Source organism: Bombina bombina, chromosome 1 (genome assembly GCF_027579735.1).
Source record: "Bombina bombina isolate aBomBom1 chromosome 1, aBomBom1.pri, whole genome shotgun sequence".
In the NCBI taxonomy this organism is placed as follows: domain Eukaryota; kingdom Metazoa; phylum Chordata; class Amphibia; order Anura; family Bombinatoridae; genus Bombina; species Bombina bombina.
The window spans coordinates 397,891,670-397,913,517 of NC_069499.1; the positions used below are offsets into that span (position 1 = coordinate 397,891,670).

The 21,848-nt window shown below is 35.7% G+C and overlaps 1 protein-coding gene across 1 annotated transcript in view; it reads right to left on the minus strand.

Annotated features, from left to right (window-relative positions):
* The window catches only part of NEB (nebulin), a 262,192-nt gene that overhangs the window by 181,139 nt on the left and 59,205 nt on the right, over positions 1–21,848 (minus strand). Inside the window, 15 exon segments of the mRNA XM_053698301.1 lie at positions 481–792; positions 2,941–3,048; positions 3,138–3,242; positions 3,418–3,621; positions 4,971–5,282; positions 6,144–6,251; positions 8,064–8,168; positions 8,828–9,034; positions 10,634–10,945; positions 11,458–11,565; positions 15,194–15,298; positions 15,488–15,694; positions 16,182–16,493; positions 16,861–16,968; positions 18,500–18,604. Coding sequence (XP_053554276.1) covers positions 481–792; positions 2,941–3,048; positions 3,138–3,242; positions 3,418–3,621; positions 4,971–5,282; positions 6,144–6,251; positions 8,064–8,168; positions 8,828–9,034; positions 10,634–10,945; positions 11,458–11,565; positions 15,194–15,298; positions 15,488–15,694; positions 16,182–16,493; positions 16,861–16,968; positions 18,500–18,604 — 2,718 coding nt within the window.

A 21,848-nucleotide genomic window follows, 5' to 3' on the forward strand; every position in this document is an offset into this window, starting at 1 on the left:
GAAAGTGTGCACGAGCACGTCAAAGCAGCGCTTGTATTATGTGCGGTATGGAGCTTATCGCCACCATATTGCACACACAAGGCGGTTTATCTAAAACTTGTAATGGCAGCGCTTTGGAGGGTGAAATAACGCAACTTTTGTTGCGTTCGTTTCACACCCTCTATAGCACAAAACTTGTAATCTAGGAGTTACACATTTATTATTATTACCAGACGATCAACTTTACTAATTTAGTTATTAATGGGTTATATAACTAGAGATAACTACAAAAACATTCCTTGTACTATAAACGGTTCAAATTAAAACAATTTGTTTTGAAATGAATTCCAATTAATACTTCAGAAAAGTTCGTGATCAGTTCTTGTTTTCAGGAACCCATGAATGTAACTCATTCATTTTAGAGCCTTATAGAAAGTACATATTAACTAACTATACAGGTTATAACTTTTAAAATGTTTTTGATCATATTAAAGTACATACATCACTTTGTAGTTCATAGGCTTTTCTAGCATGAATAACATTATTCTGGTCTGGCAGACATGTCCATTGATGCAGGCGTCGTCTGTAATCAATGTCACTGACTAAAGTCTGGCATTTCTTAGCCAGCACAATGCCCAGCATATCTACTGGGCTGTTGTATTTGGTCCTCCATTTTTCAAAGTCTTTCTTATATTCCCTGTCACTCTGGATCTTAGCTATGTGCATACACCACACAAGTTTAGGATCATCTTGCAGGTTACGGAATCCAACATGGTGGCCCAGCTGTTTTCGATATGCAGTTTTGTATTTATACTGTAGAGAATAAGAATTTATAGATAGTCAGTAAATAGTCATTACATTTGTTTATATTTATGTAATACAATAAAATTATTATATACAATGGCATGGAGCTCCCCCCATACCCACCTTGCCCTATCTCTCCCCTTTCCCTGCCCTATCCTTTCTCTCCCCCTTTTTCCTTCTTTTGGCACTCTCCATTTAGCTGTAAAACTGCAACACCTGATTAAAACTGTAAATAGGTTAAGTTAAAGGGACACTTAAGTCAAAATTAAACTTTCATTATTCAGATAGAGCATACAATTTTAGGAAACTTTCCAATTTATTTCTATTATCATATTTTACTCATTCTTTTTAAATGCACATTTTCTGAGCATGTGCACAAGTTCACAGGGTATACGTATACTAGTCTGTGATTGGCTGATGGCTGTCACATGATACAGGGGGTCGGCAAATGGGGAAAAATACATTTGTCAGAAAAAAAATCTACTGCTTATTCAATATTCAGAGTAAGGCCTCTAGTTATGAAGATCTGGCGGACCTGATCCGACACTGCGGATCTGGTCCGCCAGACATCGCTGAATATGGCGAGCAATACGCTCGCCGTATTCAGCATTGCACCAGCAGCTCACAAGAGCTGCTGGTGCAACGCCGCCCCCTGCAGATGTCAATCAACCCGATCGTACTCGATCGGGTTGATTTCCGGCGATGTCTGTCCGTCTGCTCAGAGCAGGCGGACAGGTTATGGAGCCGCGGTCTTTGTGACCGCTGCTTCATAACTGCTGTTTCTGGCGAGTCCTTACGGAGCTTGTTACATAGAGCCCTAAGTGTTTTTGCATTGTCTTTTTGATTAGGCAAGTCAATTATGCAATTCTACTGTATGTAGTGGTCCTTTAATCCTTTACAGGTCGCTTGGGGCGGTGAAGCTTTTGGCTCCTCCCTATGGCTATCCTTTATTTTTTTAAATATAATTTTTATTAGAGTTCAATATACATACTTTAACTGAATGGAGACAATCATCATATAATGACAGAATGTACATGAGTAAACACAACCACAAAGAAAAAGACAACATATTATAAATTATATCTCCCATAATATTTTCCATTTCATTCCATTACTTTGTACTATATTTCAATATAACTCTTCTCATAGAATTATCCCAAACTAACATTATAATCAATCATAACAGAGATCAAATCATAACAACCAATGGAGAGAAAAAAAAAAAGGGAAATAGTTTCTTCGCCTCCTGCACTTCAAATCCCCCACATCTCTTCAGGAGAAGTTAACTAATGGAAATTCCTATCTTACCAAACTACTAGGAAAATGACCTGCATAAATGTTTTCCTGTACATAATTTAAATTGCAGAAAGGTTTTACTAGTTGAGTTTGGGAGTCTTTAGCATGCGACTTGATTAATCCTGTCCATTTATTAAAGAAACGACTCAACTGTGCGTCATTTTTTGCATATTATATTGCTCCATAATAAGTTGTGTGGATAGCATTCCCTTGAAAGCCGAGAAATTGGGTGCTTGAGATGCTTTCCATGACCTTAATATCAAATTAGCAGTATAATTGTGTCAATTAATTTATAATTTTCACGATGTGCTGCATATTTAATTAGAAAGAAAACATTGTGCGAAACAATCGAATGATCTAATTTCAATGTTTTATTCGACCAAAAAGTAATTTTGCACCAGAATTGCGCAATTTTCGGGCATGTCCAAAAACAATTAAAAATATCAGCACCCTCAGCTCTACATCTCTTACAATAACATACTTTTTTATATCACTTTGTCAATTTTTCTGGAATAATAAAAACCGCATTAATCAACTTTATGTGTGCTTCCTGCCATGACGTGGATAGATTAATAATTGTGTTGAGATTATCTTTGATGTCCTGTGCACTCCCTGTGGCTATCCTAATGTATGTTCATATCCGCTATCCCTATGAAGCAAATTTTATTCTGTGTTTTTGTTTATTTGCTGATTGTAATTTTGACGCTACACATTATCAATGCACACGTGATACTCTCTGTTAGGTGTGTGAACTGTTAGACACATTAAGCATATACATTTTACATTGATCTTATTTGCTTCTTTAAATAAAGATTTGAAAATAGAAAAAAATCATATATATAAGCCAAAAACAATACTTACATCACTAGCAATATCTCTAGACGATTTTGCTGCTTTGATTTGGATAGCGTCTACACGTAGATCATATCCCTTCTTCTTGTCTTCTTCCATGGCTTGTTTGTATAATTTCTAGGAAAATATAAGACATGAACATAACTATAGTGAAGTGTATCTCTTGCGCTGTTTTTAATTAGGCATTTATTGAATTACATACATACCTCACTAAAGTTAAGTTTGTTTTGCTTTGCAAGCAGAACTTCAGGGGTGTCGGGCATAATATGGAGTTTAGTTTTATCTTTGTTCCATGCATCAGTATACAAGCGCTGGAATAGGAAGAAACAGAAAATAAATTAGACGCTAGCACCTGGGAATCATTTCAATGCTTTTTGTTTTTAGTGATTATGTTGTAACAAAACGTACCACATATGGTAGTATTTTATTATTCTAGTAATATGCAAGTTCCAAGGAAATTTAAGATATAGTTAAGAATACCTATACCTTATTCATTATTTCTGCATTTGCTTTGGCTAACTGCTGTTCCAAGGAGTCTGTAACACTTGTAAACTTCAGGGTGTCTGGGTGCTGGCGATACTTTGCGTCATTAAGGATGGCAGAAGCTCTTTTGTTCTTCTCATCATCCAAGGAACCAGCAGGAGACCACCCAATACCTTTAAGCCACTGAAGGTCTGACTTATATTGAACCTAGAATTATAAGAAAAAGAAACATGAGTTGTTTGCAGTAACTTTGTGGTAGTCAAGGTCTTGTTCAATCAATGCATCTCTGCTAGCTTTCTGTCCAAAGCTGTGTAATTAATATCTCCAGTTCATTAAGTATGTCTGTTCAATCTCAATCTTTGTTAGAGTCTGTCATCTTCATGTTAATCTTCCTCTAACAATGGCTTACAAACTATTATCTAAATGTACAGTGCATTTTCTCCCTTTTAATGTGTTCCCAATTATCCATTTTACCTACTGGAGTACATTAAATTGTTTACAAATAGCTCCTTCATTTTTATTTTCTCATTTGAAATTGCTGATTTTTGGTGTTGCATCCCCACCCATACTAAACATTTCTGAACTTAAAGGGACAGGAACAGGAACTTTCATGATTCAGATAGAGAATGTAATTTTAAACAATTTTCAATTTTACTTTTATCACCAATTTTGTTTTGTTCTCTTGGTATTCTTAGTTGAAAGCTAAACCTAGTAGGTTCATGTGCTAATTTCTAAACCCTTGAAGGCTGCCTCTTCTCTCAGGGCATTTTGACAGTTTTTTCACCACTAGAGGGTGTTAGTTCATGTGTGTCATATAGATAACACTGTGCTCATGCACGTGGAGTTCAGGTGAGCCAGCTCTGATTGGCTAAAATGGATGTCTGTCAAAAGAACTGGAATAAGGGGGCAGTTTGCAGAGGATTAGACACAAGGTAATCCCAGAGGTGAAAATTTTATCTATATAACTGTGTTGGCTGTGCAAAACTAGGGAATGGGTAATAAAGAGATTATCTATCTTTTTAAACAATAAAAAATCTGGTGTCGACTGTCCCTTTAAATTCTGGTTACATAAAAACCATGTAAACAAGAAGGTTTAGATAAAATAAGGCTCCTAGTTGGTGTCTGTGACAGAGAGATACTAAAATGTTAATTTTCCATTGATATCTAAAAGTACTGGCGTTTGAGTAAACCATAATAAAGAAAATAAGGAGGACTTTGTGTAAATAATAGGACAGATAACATAATAAGGTAGTCTCTCCCTAAAAGATCAGACAACCGTATTGGGTTGTGGTTTCAGTTAGCAGAAACTGTTATTTCATATACATAAATATACCTAAAGGAACAATTTAACATACATCTTAAATTCTACAGTTGGTATAACAAGTAATTCGAAACACATTAAGGAGAACCCAATTTTACAGTACACACACAGTCCCTTTAATATCCTTTCCATCTCCATTAAATACTTTTCACTTCTTCCTACCTTTTCTAAGTCATATCTTTTAAAAAGCAAAACTAATAACATACAAATATGATGAACTAAGCCATATACTTACATCACTCTGGATGTCATATGTCTTTCTGGCCTGCACTACATCATTTTGGTCAGGTAGGCAGGTCCATTTGTGAAGAATGTTCTTATAGTCAATATCACTGACCAATGTCTGGCATTTTTTAGCCAGCACAATTCCCAGCATATCTACTGGCGTATTGAACTTGGTCCTCCATTTTTCATAATCCTTCCTATACTCTCGATCACTCTGAATCTTCGCTACATGCATGGCCCACACAGACTTGGGATCATCTTGTAGACTGCGGAATCCAACATGATGGCCTAGTTGTTTGCGATAAGCAGCTTTGTATTTGTACTGCGGAAAGTTATAATGATATTTTCATTTTCAATTAACACAGCAGTGTCAAGTAAATAAAATCTAACAATTAATATTGCTTGTTTTACAATAATTCAGATAAAGTGTTCTACTGTATCATGTTTTCCAATATTATCAATAGTTATCTTTTATAAATCCAATAAACAACTGGTGACACTGCAAGTAAGGCAAACAATGCTATATAAACAGGATACCCATTAGTTTCTGAACCAGTGAAACATATAAAAATATATAATGGCTTTTTTGAGTTCTGATGAAGTTCCCAACATCTTTAATAATGAATTCTCTGATATACATTAGACCCCATACTGTTTCCTTATTAGGCTTTTATAACTTGAAACTTGTTTATCCTAGTCTTGTTGATTATCATATCAGCACATATTGTTCTAGGCAAAAGTGTTTTTACTATTGTCACATAGGAGCCTATTTATGATGCTGCGAGCGGAAATGATCCAATATTGCGGATCATGTCCACTGCACATTGATAAATGCGGACAGCATACGCTGATGCACACATGAGGCGCCCCTCTGTCTTCTGTTTTATCTAGAGCTACATCCGGACACGTCTGTGAGGAGGAGAGCAGCCATTTCTTCTTGTCCCAAAAGCACAGCTGAATTATTTGGATTTTCCACACAGCCATCAGTCAAATATATTAATTGGGACTCTTGTTGGAACCTGTTACTATCGGATCATATGGTTTGATTTCTATGTCATTAATTATATATCTCTCATAGTTTACTTTCTATATATAACATCTTTTACATCATTTGATATATGCAATTTTATTAGATAAAGTGACATAGAGCACCCCCTCATATTTTGTTGAATTAATTTCTTACCTCACTGACAATGTCTCGTGAAGCCCTTGCAGCCTTTATTGCAATGGCATCAGAAGGGAGATCATAACCTTTCTTCTTCAGCTCTTCATACCCAGCTTTATAGATTTTCTAGAGAAAAAAAAACATGCTTAGCCTTTAAACAGAAAAAATACAGTATGCAGCTACTGTGTGTCCTAAATCCTTGTTTTCCATAGGATTAATTACTATAGATTGTTTATCTTTTCCTAGAGCACCATTATTATGCAGTTTATATTTCTTGTATTTAGAGTCATCGTAGAGACTATGAGGCCTATTTATCAAAAGTCTTGCGGACCTGATCCGACAGTGCGGATCAGGTCCGCAAGACCTCGCTGAATGCGGAGAGCAATATGCTCTCCGTATTCAGCATTGCACCAGCAGATCACAAGAGCTGCTGGTGCAACGCCACCCCCTGCAGATTCGTGGCCAATCGCCGCCAGCAGGGGGTGTCAATCAACCCTATCGTACTCAATCGGGTTGATTTCCGGCGATGTCTGTCCGCCTGCTCAGAGCAGGCGGACAGGGTTATGGCACAGCAGTCTTTAGACAGCTGCTTCATAACTGCTGTTTCTGGCGAGTCTGAAGACTCGCCAGAAACACGGGCCCACAAGCTCCATACAGAGCTTGATAAATGGGCCTCTATGTTTATTGAAGTACTTCCTTCATTGTGTTGATAGAGATAAGAAATAATTCCCTAATAAAACTATTTAAATATAAAATTCTTTATACACAATAAGTTATATCCTGTCAAATATATATATCACATACTGTATATGAATATCAAAACTAAATAGCTGGAAAATGAAACAGAAAAAATGGAAATAATAAAATGCAACGACGAAGCATTTGGAAATTAGTAACCACATTCTGAGATGGCTAATTTTCTTTTCTATGTACAAACTCGTCATCTTACAAAATATGATACATTTTTGTAAAAATGCTTTTGCGTTTGAAGAAAAAAAAGAGAAATATGCTGGAGTAGAATAAATCTCCCTAAAGGTAAACAAGCCGAGAAGTGAATATGGAAGAAGTCTGCTGAGTTTATTTTGCACATGGGTCCAAAGCGTCATCTCTGAATGAAGATTCCAGAATGTTTTAAAAAAAAACTGTTGTTTTATTATGAAGTTGCATTAATTTAATTAGTTCCATTATTCCTTAAAAGGACAATAACATTTTATTATGCATAGTAAACAGTACTTTTTAAACATGATACTACATAAAGTAGTTTATTTTATACAAACAGAAAGTGCATGTTTATGCAATACCGATCCACAGGATAGACGCTCACTAGATGATAAGCAAACCACCCGCATTCTATTGGTGCACAGTGACATGCCCCCAAAGTATAAGAACAGCAATGTCCATTTAAAGTATTTTTCCAACCTTAAAGGGACATTATACACTAGATTTTTCTTTCCATAAATGTTTTGTAGATGATCTATTTATATAGCCCATCTGGGTGTGTTTTTGTAAAACTGTATAGTTTTCCTTATTTTTAAATAACATTGTGCTGATTTTCAGACTCCTAACCAAAGGTTTAGATGTATACTGATGTATACAGACTTCAGATTGCTTCTATTTGTATAATGGGTCTTGTATAATGAGTCTTTTCATATGCAGGGGAGGGGGGTTCTGCTATGAGCCCCTTTCAGTGGGTGTCCTAGGCTTATCTCATTAACAGTGTTAAGTTGGGACCTTCTAAGTAAGTTTTTAAAAGGTTTTACACTGGATTTTTTTTTTATCAGTATCTCTGCATATTATTCTTTATAGTAGTCTCTATTATATGCAGTTAAAATAAAATGGGTGTATACTGCCCCTTTAACATACATTAGTATGATCAGTCAAATTGCTTAATTTTCATGCTGACATTAATCTTTTAGTCAAATATGATAAAGCACTTACATCACTGGTGTTGATTAAATTGACCTTTGCTAGTAAAATCTCAGGAGTGTCCGGCATGATATGAATCTGTCTCTTATCTTTTTCCCAGGCCTCTTTGTATTGTTTCTATGAAGAAAAAAATATATACATGAATAAATAAATAATCATCACCAAGTAATCGAAAAGAACATGCTCTTAATATTTGTCTTAACGTTTAAGTTAACTTTATCTTTCACAGAGAGCTGACTGTTATAAAAAGCCAAACAATAGAAGCATATGAAGAGATATACTTTGTATGAGATATACTTTTATATACTGCAATAAGAAGTATGTAGCTTACAACTCCCTAGCAAACCTGTGGATTATACAATGTAAAAAATCCAATTAGTTTCCCATAAAACTGCTAAATAGCATGCGATTTCTGTTTTTCCTTTATATTATTTATTTTCTTTAATATGGTATGTATATTGGAAAGCTTTTGGCTTCTTTCATAAAGCATGGAATGGACAATGTACTCAGACAAGAGTTCATTGTATTCAAAGATGCTCTTTTAAATTGACTGGGCTCACTCTCTTCCTCCCTCCCCACAATGGGGGTTTATTTCTTCTGCTGTCTCTTGTTCACATAGCTTTAAACAAAAATACGGAAAACTTTAAGATACTGTATGTACAACTTTCAATTTTCTTATATGAAGCTATTTTAACCAATGGTATTAAGCCTTAGAAATATAGATAAACAGGTTCTCTAGGGGGAAAAAAGTTGAAATGGGTTTAACATATACTTACACGATTCATTATCTGTGCATTGTTCTTTGCCAATACCATTTCCATTGAGTCAGTCAAGCTAGTAAATTTTAATTTATCCGGGTGCTGGCGGTATTTTTTCTCACTAAGAATATCCATTGCTTTCTTATTTTGCTCTGCTTCCTGAGATCCAAAGGGAATCCAGCCAATACCTTTCATGTACTCATTATAATCTGCCTTGTAAGCATTCTGCAAAATAAATACATGTATGTCTAGAATAATACCATAATTGCAGTTAAGGATTTTATTAAGTATTTTCCTAGAACCTAATAAAATGTATTATTGATTATTGTAAAAACAAAACAAAAGGTTATTTACATATTATATAGCATATCATCTTGTTAAGCATCAGTTTATACGTAATGTACTCGGTCTGATTTTTAAATAATTAGAAATATAAGTGAAGATCGAATCATAAAAAGTCTGCACAAAACAAGTTTAAACATTTCACAAAAGTTAAAAAAAAAACACACATTGGGCTAGATAACAAGGGACACCATAAGCAATATAGCAAACCACGCTAACTAGCGTGCATATTGCAAGTTAAAAGTAAAAGGTTGCGCTCGAACGCAAACAAAATTTGCGCTCAACAGATTAGCACACCTGCAGACCTCGCGTAAGTTTAAGAGTAAAAAAAAAAGTTGCACCAAACACAACATAAATACATTAAAAAAAATTATATACCTATATATAGATTTTCTGATATATTTTATATAAATATTAATAAAAATGCTATAATGTAATGTAGTCTAAATATGTGTATGTATATATATATATATATATATATATATATATATATATATATTTGTGTGTATTATAAACATATTATACATATTTATACATATATACTGTATAAACTTTGGAGCGCTTTCCATTCAAATAGCTTTAAACATGAAAAATAATTTTTATTCATTTTTGTTATATATTTTAACGTGTTTTACTGTGTTTTGAATCTAAATATTTAACATTCCAATATTCTTCAATAAGAAAATTTTATTTTGCTTGTTAAATATTTATTTCTATATATATCTGTATACATTTATATCTATACCTGTATATAGTCATATAGATATATAGGTATAGCTATATATTTTACAAAAAATCCTCATTTATACTGTATAAAGAACGAAATATTTAAAAATTAAAGGAACATATTATTCTATGTGAAGAACATTGGAATGTTAAATATTCATATCTCCTTTATATTTAGGGCAGTTGGTCTAATGTGGTGTCATGTTAACACACCAGCAATAACAGTTTTTATTTTTTTTACCAGCGTGCTCCATTGAAGACTATGAGGCCGAATTATCAAGCTTTGAATGGAGCTTGATGCCCCTGTTTCCGCACAAGCCTTTAGGCTCGCCGGAAACAGCATTTATGAAGCAGCGGTCTAAAGACCGCTGCTCCATAACTTGTCCGCCTGCTCTGAGGCTGTGGACATCAATACGCCCGATCCTATACGATGAGGCTGATTGACACCCTCTACTAGCGGCTGATTGGCCGCAAATCTGCAGGGGGCGGCATTGCACAAGTAGTTTATGCAATGATAAATGCTGACAGCGTATGCGGGGGACATGATACGCTACATTGTATCATGTCCGCTCGCACTTTCTTAAATCGGCCCCAATGAGCGAAGAAGTTAATGTGGTTGCGATATCCGATGTCCTGAAGTTAGCGCACATCGGGTTTCTCTCTTTTTACTTTCAACTTGTAATACGCATGCTAACGTAATCTGGCCCATTACATTTAGTAGTTATTGTTTAGATACATGTGTATAAAAGAACTTACGTCACTTGTTATTTCATTAACTCTGCGTGCTTCTACAAAGGCTGTCTGATCAGGCAAACATGTCCAGCTGTGTAGCTGGTGTTTGTAGTCAATATCACTAACTAATGTCTGGCATCTTTTGGCCAGCAAAATTCCCAGCATATCTACTGGTGTATTGAACTTGGTCCTCCATTTTTCATAATCCTTCTTATACTCTCGATCACTCTGAATCTTTGCTACATGCATGGCCCACACAGACTTGGGATCATCCTGTAGACTGCGGAATCCTACGTGATGACCTAGTTGCTTACGATAAGCGGCTTTGTATTTGTACTAAAAAAGAAAAGCATGATGTGTTATATAAGAAATCAGAATAATAGGTCTTATTGGACATTCATATCATAATGCATTCTGTTCTTTTCATATCTCTGGTCATCCATTACTTAGGCATATGACATCATTTTTTTTTCTACTAATACAGAACCTAACATAACTAATTAAAAATCAGTACACCTTTAAAATTCTCTTATACTTTATAGTTTTATTATTAGTGCTATTGTGAAAATAATATATAACAATATTTCTACAAATTGATAATTGTTGTACAAATAGTACATTAAATAAAACACATTCAATTTAAACACAATAATATAAAAGAAAATGGTTCTCTTATATGGAATATATATTCTCTAGTGGAAGGATTCTAAGCCTTGTACTTGCTATAAGACTTGGTAATTTAACTTAATAAATGAATACCATTGCCAAGGGAACACACCCAGCTAAGCACCATTTTTTGACTGACAGAAACTCATAACTATAGTGCTAGGATTCTGAGGAATACTTACATCACTTGCAATATCTCTAGAAGCTTTGGCTGCTTTGATTGAAATAGCATCTGATTTGAGATCATAACCTTTCTTGATGGCTTCTTCCCAACCAAGCCTGTATTGTTTCTAAAAACAAAGGGAAATAACATTTATCAAAACAAGAGCATCAATATTTCACAAGAATTCTGACATTTTATTTTGTATGCAAACTAAAATTGAAAATACAACACATTCATTTCTAAACTGTTTGATTGCTATTGGATTCAAAGAGCAAAATTGATGTTAAATATTAGATACTACTCATATAATGAGGATCCTGAAGATTTAAACATCCTAGGACTAGATTACGAGTGATGCCTTAACAATTGCACGCAAGCGAAAAGGGGTTTATCGCGGCTCTTATTATTATTATCAGGTATTTGTAGAGTGGCAACAGATTACGAAGTGCTATGAACATAGGTGGTATAGAAAATAACATTTACAGGGGTCAAGTGGATACAGGGCTCTGCCGAGAGTTGCACTGTTGTAGTTGGCTCTTATGAATGTTACCTACAAACAGCTGGGCTCATAGGCTTACAGGCTATGGGGTTTAAGGGGATAGCAGTGGAGATAGGAAGGTTAGTGTAGGTTGTTTGCATCCATGAATAGTAGAGTCTTCAGGGAGCGTTTGAAGCTTTCAAAAATAGGAGAGAGTCTTGTGGAGCAAGGCAGAGCATTCTATAAGATGGGAGCCAGTCTGGAAAAATCTTGTAAACAGGAATGTGAGGAGGTAACAAGAGAGGAGGAGAATAGGAGCCCATGAGCTGAGCGAAGGGGACAGGAGGGAGAGTATCTGGAGACAAGGTTTGAGATGTAGGGGAGAGCAGTGCAATTGAGGACTTTATGTGGCAGAGTGAAAATTTTGTGTTTAATCCTGGAGGCAAGAGGAAGCCAGTGAAGGGATTGGCAGAGAGGTGCAGCAGATAAAGAGCGACATGTAAGGAAGATAAGCCTGGCAGAGGCATTCATTATGGATTGTAAAGGAGCTAGGCGGCAGCTAGGGAGACCAGAGAGGATTGAGTTGCAGTAGTCAAGGCGGGAAAGGATGAGAGAGTGGATTAAAATCTTAGTTGTGTCTTGTGTAAGAACATTAATTTTTTAGATGTTTTAAAGGTGGAAGCGGCAGGCTTTAGCCAAGGACTGAATGTGAGGAGTGAAAGATAGATCTGAATCAAGTGTGACCCCAAGACATCGGGCATGTGGGGTTGGGGTAATGATGGAGTTATCAACAGTTATAGAGAAGTGGGGGTGGAGATTTTGGAAAAAGGGGGGAAAATAAGGAGCTCAGTTTTGGAGAGATTTAGCTTGAGGTAGTGAGAGGACATCCAAGATGAGATATGAGAGAGACAGTTAGTGAAACGGGTTTACTAGGAAGGAGATAGTTCTGGTGCAAAGAGGTAGATTTGGGTATCGTCGGCATGCAAATGATAATGAAACTCATGGGACTTTATTAAGGAACCTAATGAGGACATGTAGATTGAGAAGAGGAGGGGACAGAGGACAGAGCCTTGCGGTACCCCAACAGAAAGAGGTAACGGGGCAGAGGATACCCCAGAGAAGGCTACCCTAAAGGTATGGTTAGATAGATAGGAAGAGAACCACAAGAGAGCTGTGTCGCAGATGCTGAGGAAATGGAGGGTTTGGAGCAAAAGAGGGTGGTAGACAATATCAAAGGCTGCAGACAGATCAAAGAGGATAAGTAGAGAGAAGTGGCCTTTGGATTTTGCTGTAAGTAGGTCATTGGTAACCTTAACAATTGCTGTCTCTATGGAGTGTAGGGGGTGAAATCCAGATTGCAGTGGGTCAAGGATGGAGTTTAATGTAAGGAAATGGGATAGACGTGCATATACTAGCTTTTCAAGAAGCTTTGAGGCAAGAGGGAGTAGTTAAATAGGGCGGTAGTTGGATGGGGAGGTTGGATTGAGAGAAGTTTTTGAGAATAGGTGTGACAAGTGCATGTTTTAGAGTTGAGGGAAATATACCAGAGTATAGGGGTAAGGGTAGAAGAAAGGGAGGGGAGTAGTTGAGAGGGGATGGGGTCGAGGGGACAGGTAGTGAGTTTAGAGGATAGTATAAGGGCAGAAACTTCTTCCTCTGTAACAGGGGCAAAAGAGCTAACTTTTTGGCTATGTGGGTTTCGGATGATTGTGAGCTTTTGGGGTGGGGGTGGGTGGGAGACCGGTAGTATGTTGCGAGCCGATTTCATTTCTGATGGAGTCAATTTTGTTGAAGTAGCTGTCAAAATCTTGAGCTGAGAGAGAAGTTGTAGTGGGAGGTGGGGGTGGGCGGAGGAGAAGAGTATTGAATGTGGAGAACAGACATTTTGGGTTTGAAGAAAGATTAGAGATAAGAGTAGAGAAGTAATGTTGTTTATATAGATTAAGGGCAGAATAGTAAGAGTTCAAAATGAACTTATAGTGAAGAAAGTCAGCTGCACTCCGAGATTTCCTCCAGTGTCGCTCAGCAGTACGGGAACATCTGCATAGGTACCGTGTCAGAGGAGTATGCCAGGGCTAAGGATGAGTGTATGATTTCCAAACTATGGTAGGTGGGACCAGATTGCGAAGGACCGATGTAAGGGTGGAGTTGTAGTGGCAGAAAGATTCATCAGGGCAGGAAAAAGAGAAGATGGAAGAGAGGAGAGGTTCGAGAGAGCTAGCGAGCTGTTGCTTATCTAATGACTTGATTCTTCTGTGAAGTTTGGTGTGAGGGGTAGAAGGAGGAAGAGTTGTAGGGAGGGAAGTGATGTTACAAGTGAGGAGGTGATGTGTGTGTGTCAGAAGTAGCGCTGTATTATGAGTTGAATGTAAACGCGTCAAAATTATATATATATATATATATATATATATATACCTACAGTATATCTTATCATATATATATATATATATATATATATATATATATAGGTATATATTTATATTTTACCAAAAAACATCAGATACATATAGAAATATGTATTTATGACTAAATAGAACATATTCTGCTATGTGAAGAACATTGGAATGTGAAATATTAATATTTCGTATGGTGTTTACGCACTTCAGAAAATGTGATCAGTTTTGCGCGTGATTAAGGGTATTTTTTCCCACTTTTTATCTTGCCACATTAACAAGATGAGATTGTGAACATACAAGTTGAGATTGGGATATATAATGTATAATGTGTATGTGTTTACAGGAACAACCACCCCCTTTACTCTGCCACTTCTTTACTCTGCCACTTCTCATTTGTGTTCCTAGACCTTGTTCTTACTGATTTAATCATAAATACATTTATTCTCATTCTCATTTATCCCCTTAAGGACCAGCGATGTACCCTGTATGTCGCTGGCCTTTTTTTGGGACTTGATTGTTTTATAGCGCGGTCTTGCCACCAGCGTTGAGACTGCTCTATTCCACAAAGCCTGCTGGAGGGAGGGCATTAATGGCATGTTCTTGCTAGACTTGTGCTATTATGTCCTGAAAAAACCCTTAACAACCAGTGACATACAGGGTACATTGTGGTCATTAAGGGGTTAAATTTCTCACACCTTACATGTTTTATTTCTTGACTTTCATCTTTCTTACTTTATTTTCATTCCACATATACTACCCCCCCCCCGTTTCCTGATCCTTTTATCTTTCACAGTCAACAAACTTTATCTACAACTCTTGTAAGCTTGAGCGGCCTTAATACAAAAAAAATACTCGAGGTTCCAGGGCGTATTCAGCCTTACCTGACTATAGACATCTTTGTTTTGTTTTGCCAAGAGAATTTCTGGTGTGTCTGGCATAATGTGAATCTGTGTCTTATCCTTTTCCCAGGCTTCAATGTACTGGTGCTAAATGAGATGAAACAAAAAATAATAATAATAATTAAAATGCCATAAAATCTGTAATGCAGTAGAAAAATAAAATATACTTACATATATGATCACCTATATTGTCACCTGTCTACCATTTTCAATAAAAAGAATAAGTAGAAAGGAATCAAATTCCAAGTCTCCAAACTAGTCTCCAAAAATTCATACCTTGTTCATTACTTGGGCATTTTGTTTTGCAAGCTCAAGATCCATGGAGTCCATATGCTTGGTAAATGGGAACTGACTTGGGTGTTGCCGATATTTGCTTTCACTTATAATTTCTGAAGCCTTCCTTGATTTCTCAACATCCAAAGAACCCAAAGGACTCCATCCCATTCCTTTGTACCATGTCTTGTAGTCGATCTTATATTCATTCTTCAGAAACAAATATGTAATTTCAATTAATAAATGAAAGGGTGGTGCTTCACTGTTTACATACAATGAGATTGAACAAAAATAGTACTTATAATGGTACCACAAAAGTTTTATCATGCAAATTATCTACTATCTTATCAGCCAATCATTAAGCTTAATCAAATTTTAACAAAAAATTAAATAAAGTCTCAATAACTGCACATTACATGATATGTGAGTATGCCCAATGTTCAATGCCATTACATTTTTGTTTCTAATTTGATTTTATCACTGAATTGCTATATTGCTTTTCCTTTTCAAATTTAGTTTTTCTTAGTATGGTGCAATTTATCTTATATTCTGACTGTTTTAAACTTTTATGTTCTACTAAACGGCTTTTAATAAAAAGGGAGGGATTTGAAACTGGTATGCATAATTTCCTATTCTCTTGAACAGTGTACAAGAAATTCTCTCATGATACACATAGTTAAGTTGAAATTAAACTTACATCACTTTGAATTTGGTTCATGTTTTTGGCCAGCTGTATCGGCATTGCATCAGGCAGCAAGATGTATTTATGGATAAGTCGCTTGTAATTTATATTGGTTGCAACTGCCTGGGCTTCTTTGGCTGCCATGACACTGAACATGGTCACTGGAGTGTGGTATTTTGTCTTTGTGTTTTCATAATCCTTCTTGTACTCCCGGTCAGACTGCATCTTAGCCACATGCATAAAGTGGACAAGTTTTGGATCATCCTGCAGGCTGCGGAATCCAACCATCTTACCCTTGTCCATTTCATGGGCTTTCTTGTATTTATACTAAATAGACGAACACATAAATTGAGAATGTGTTATAGAGTTATCAATTTACTTGAATTCACACAAAATAAAGCAAAAGGATAATTATGTTTTATTATTAATAAAATAAATAACTGATTAAGGTGTTGATCACAATCATTAAGAAAAATGTATTTAATGTATTTATTCAGAATTTCATGTTTTTATATAGAAAACCATCATTAATGTCTATGGGGATTTTTGTAGATAAATCATTTTCTAAAGGATTGTGATAGACCCCAACATTTATAAGACATTTAATAAAAGAAACATTGTTATAATGTTAAAATAAATTAAATTAGCAACATACAGTATATATTGTGATTTCCAATTTTTATTCCAAACTTACATCACTAGCAATGTCTCTAGAGGCCTTTGCAGCTTTGATGGAGATGGCATCGACTCTGAGATCGTACCCTTTAATTTTAGACTCATCCAGGGCTTGTCTGTATTTTTTCTGAAAAAATAATTTAAAAGACAATTAAAACTGGAAACATCTTAGTTTGAATTTGCAACAATCAAGGGTATTAGGTTATAGACTATGAATGACAATAATATTTGCAAAGGTCAATAGCTTCTCATAGATGAAAAGGTAACCCTGTCTAGATAAATAAATAATTTGTCTATACAGACCACAACTATCATCAATAGAACATAACTTTTATTCACAAACTGAACTATTCTTCTTCAACTGCTGCCTAAACTATAGCCTGTGTGACAGATCCATCCATTCAGCAGAAAACTGACATCAGTCATTTGGTAATAAAGGGGCCTTAAACACTAAATACATTTTATAAGCACAGTATTCCCAGCCTCCCAGTAGTCATGGGTGCCGCCATGTTGAAATCTGTCTTTCACTACATTCCAGGGCTGACCTGTTTGCTCATGTGCAACAACTTTCCTTCAGACATCTGCAATGGTTCCATAATGGCACCACCTAGGTTCCATAATGGCAACACCCATGATCAGAGGGAGGAGCATAAAGTGCATTTGGGGTTTAGTCTCCAAAAAAGTTCCATACTTTTCTATAGATAAATAAATGTGTATTTGTACCGTATTTTGTAAAGTAGAGTAGTATATCATTTTTACAATCATTAAAGGGACACTGTAAGTAAATATTTTCTATGCCTGTTACTAATAAACTACCCCAAATACACTTTTTATCAATAGCATTTCATTAACATATCTCTACCGTATATCAGAAATCTTGTCTGCAAATGTAATTGTTTTCCAAACCCACTCCGTGGGTATCCTTTGCTCTGTACCAATCCGTTTACAATACCTAGGTTTCAAAATGGCGCTTTAAAAAGTTTGTGCAACTTCGTCTTCAACAGGTCATATTGCGCATGCGCATTAGAGCCGCATTTAAACGCATACGTATTGGGAACGTATAGGTAGCTAATGAGATGCAAATAAACACAATTTGATTGGTTTAAGTATTTTGAACACATAGTGCCAAAAATAGTGGGCAGGATAATGTGACATCATCGGCGAATAAAAGATATAACTTTTATAACATTATGAAACTTCGTTTTGGAGAAAATATAGGTCAGTAGGTTTTAATTAATTTTTATTAACTTTAATATGTTAGTTGTTTGGCTTAAAAATTATAACAGAAAGTAATCCTTTAATAATTATTAATAGAAGCTCATTTTCAATGCAGTTCTTAATTAGTAGTGCTTATAGTATTATTTTTTTGCAAAAGGGTTGTTTGTATTTGTAGCAAAAAAAGTTTATTAATATTTTTGTTGCAAAATCCTCTTTTAGTCTATATTGATCAAGTTAATTACATAACAAAGGACTAAGGATTTTCAAGCAAATGAATCCATCTGCTTTCAAAAGAACCCACATTGTCCTGTGACTAACAATAACTCATTCTACAAACTCACAATTTTATGATAGATAGAACAATATGATCTGCTATAAGCAGAGTAGTGTTTGCAATAAAAAAATTTGAACACATTCAAACACAAAACAATGTGTCTTACCTCACTTATGTTGAAGGCATTTGCTTTCGCCAGAAGAACCTCAGGTGTGTCAGGCATAACATGAATTTTAGTCTTGTCTTTTTCCCAAGCTTGAGTATATAAATTCTAGAAAAGAGAGACAAAATATCATTGCAGTTCTGAACATTATTCCAAGGAGTACATAAAAAACACACACAAGTGTAACGCCAAATAAATGTAAAAAAAACATAATGTAACTTTTAATACCATTGTAAAAATGTTAAGGGTGAGTGACCAATCTGTCACATTTTGTGCTACCGAACTGCCCTGCTGGTCTTCAGAGATTGCGGATTTTTGTTAAAGGCTAAATAATAAAAGAAAACTTTACATATTTCGAAGGCTGCTACTCTCATTTTAAAGTTTTTTTTTCTCCAGAAAAATATTTGAAAGGGTCATCAAACTCAAAATGTTATGCCCCATAAGATGTTTAATGAATACAAATATAATGATATTGTGATATGTGTTTATTACTTGTTTAGCTTGCTTATGCTGAATACTGAAATGCTTGCTCCATTTCTCAAGAGGTTGGAGTTCAAAATCACTTTTTCTCAGGCCCTACTTCTCTTAAAGGGACGGTATACTGTAAAATTGTTTTTCCCTTGATGTATTTTCAATGACTTGTTATACCAGTTGCAGAGTATAAAATGCATGAGAAATTGCATTTTCAGGTTTGTGTATATGAATTAGCTGGTTTTGTACTTTTAAACCACAATCTATTAAAATGAGTTGCGCTTGCAGGTAATATCAGATCTCATTATGTTTTCACTCTCTTTCTAAACAAACTTGCTTCCTTGTGTTATATTTGTCGGTAAACCAAAGCTCAATACTTATGGCCTGATATTTAAAACATCGCTGCTGCTCAGGCGAGAACTACTAAGAAGTCTCGTCAGTACATTTAAAAAAAAATGTAGAAACACAAATTTTATCTAGAGAAATGTTTATGTCACCATGTAGTGTTCTTTATGTGAAACAGAGACTCCTACATTACAATACAAGGTCTAAAATTAAATCCCCAAAATTTAGTGTGATATTTCTCCATGCCAGTGAGAGAAAAGTAGCAACGTGTAAACAATTAAATATACTCCAGCAGGTAATATGAATAATTGAGAACAATTTAATGGGGAAAAATATTTTGGGTAAACCGTCTCTTTAAGGGTAATTATCAACGTTGCTGCTCCTGACAAGCAAAATTGTTATTTTTTTTACAAAAAAGTTGCATTATTTATTACAAAAATGTTTTCTGACATGAAGCTCCAGTTTCATGCAGCTTCCAATTGGACAAATCGGCTAGAAGTCTTTAGTAGCCTGAAGACAAAATTTTAAGGCTCTGACCACATCCAAATTGTGTAGCAAGCGTTCCTTATAATTAGAAGGAATTGGCCACAGTGGAGGAAAAACAATTTCCTGATTAATATTCTCTGACAACACTACCTTCAGAAGAAAAAAATATTTCGTTTAAAAAACCAAAAAGGGGTTTTCAGAAGACAGAGCTGATAATTCAGAAACTCTTCTAGCAGAAGAAATGGATAGAAGAAAAAGTACCTCCCATGACAATAACTTTACGTTCAAAATATGCATAGGTTCAAAGAGAGGACCTTGGAAAACAGAAAGAACCAAATCAAATTCCAAGGAGTAGAATTGGGCCTAATAACAGGGTGAATACTAACCAAGGCTTGCACAAAAGTTTGAACATCAGGCAACTTAGCCAGCTTCTTATGAAACAAAGCAGACAATGCCGAAATCTGACCCTTAAGAGAACTAGACAATAAACCTTTATCTAGTCCAACGTGAAGGAACTGAAGAATTCTGTGGATTTCCAAGAGAAACCTCTAGAAGAACACCAAAGAGAATAGTGCAATAAACCAGAAGTTTGTGCTTCAATTTGGGCGCTATTACATCCTGATGAAGAGACCATTCTCATGGATGGACGGACTGACAACTTAAGTAATCTGCTTCCCAATCGTTTACTCCTGGAATGTGAATGGCTAACAGGATGCAGTGGTTTTCCTCTGCTCAAGACAGATTGTGAGATACCTCTCGCACAGCTAAAGGACTTCAAGTCCCTCCCTCATGATTGATGTATGCCACGGAAGGGACGTGGCCTGACTGGAACCAAATTAATTTTTCCTGTTTGAGAAGGGGCCAAGACAGGTGATCGTTACTGCAGGTCTAAGCTGAAGAGCTGATTGTGAAAATAATTTCCTAAGCAAGGACTAAGATTTATATTTCATTGGATCCCTAAACAAAGAACAATCCTCCACAGGAATAGTAGTGCATCTTGCTAAGTTGGAAATAGCTCCACCAACCTTAAAAGGTATTGGAAAGACAAGATTAAACTTGCATGATTCAGATAAAGCATGTCATTTTAAGAAACTTTTAAATTCACTTCTACTTTCAAATGTGCTTCGTTCTCTTGGTATCCCTTGTTGGAAAACAATACGCACATATCTTAACTAGTGGGATGTAGTTGTTGATAGGTGCCTGCACATATTTGTCTCTTGTGATTGGCTAACTAGATGTGTTCAGCTAGCTGCCAGAAGTGCAAAGCTGTTCCTTCAGCAAAGGATAATAAGATAATGAAGCAAATTTGATAATAGAATTAAATTGAAAAGTTGTTTAAAATTGTATGTTCTATCCAAATCATTAAATAATTTTTTTGTGTTTCCTGTCCCTTTAAGGACTTCTTTCCAGGCTGTCAAATTATTTTCTGAAAGTGGATACATTTATTTGAATCTGTTAGAAGGTGCATAATGAATGCCTGGTTTCTTCAATTCTTTGGCTATATATTCTGTAACCAAGTCTGGTGCTTTAAAGGCCTCAGGCACTTCGGGATGACCTTTAAAAACCTGATTTATCTTATTTGCAGGCTTAGAATCCTCTGGATTTGGTTCTGATAGTTCTAAGGTATTTAAAACCTCCTGAAGCAGGAAACGGATATGATCCACTTTAAATCTAAAAGTGGAATCAGTCTTTGGCTCAGTTGCTTGCTCAGGGTCCTGAGAGGAGATTTACTTCTCAGAACCCTCAGAAAGAGACTTAGCCAAGTCAGAGCTTTGTAAGCTAAGTGATAACTGAGCCTGAGGTACAGGACCCTGCATATTACAGGTGGTGTGAGGTAAATCTCCAGATTTTCACTTACATTTACATGGTTTTGGGATGGTAGCGAAAAGTTTCATCATAGTCTTTAAAGGTTTGTTTTAAACTCTGGAGAAACAGTGAAATTGCCTTGAGCCACATAAATAGGCATGGGCACTATATGACTGCCAGGTGCCATACTAACAGGATTATTGGTTGTGAACTGGAGTTGTGGGACACAATTAGCACACAACTG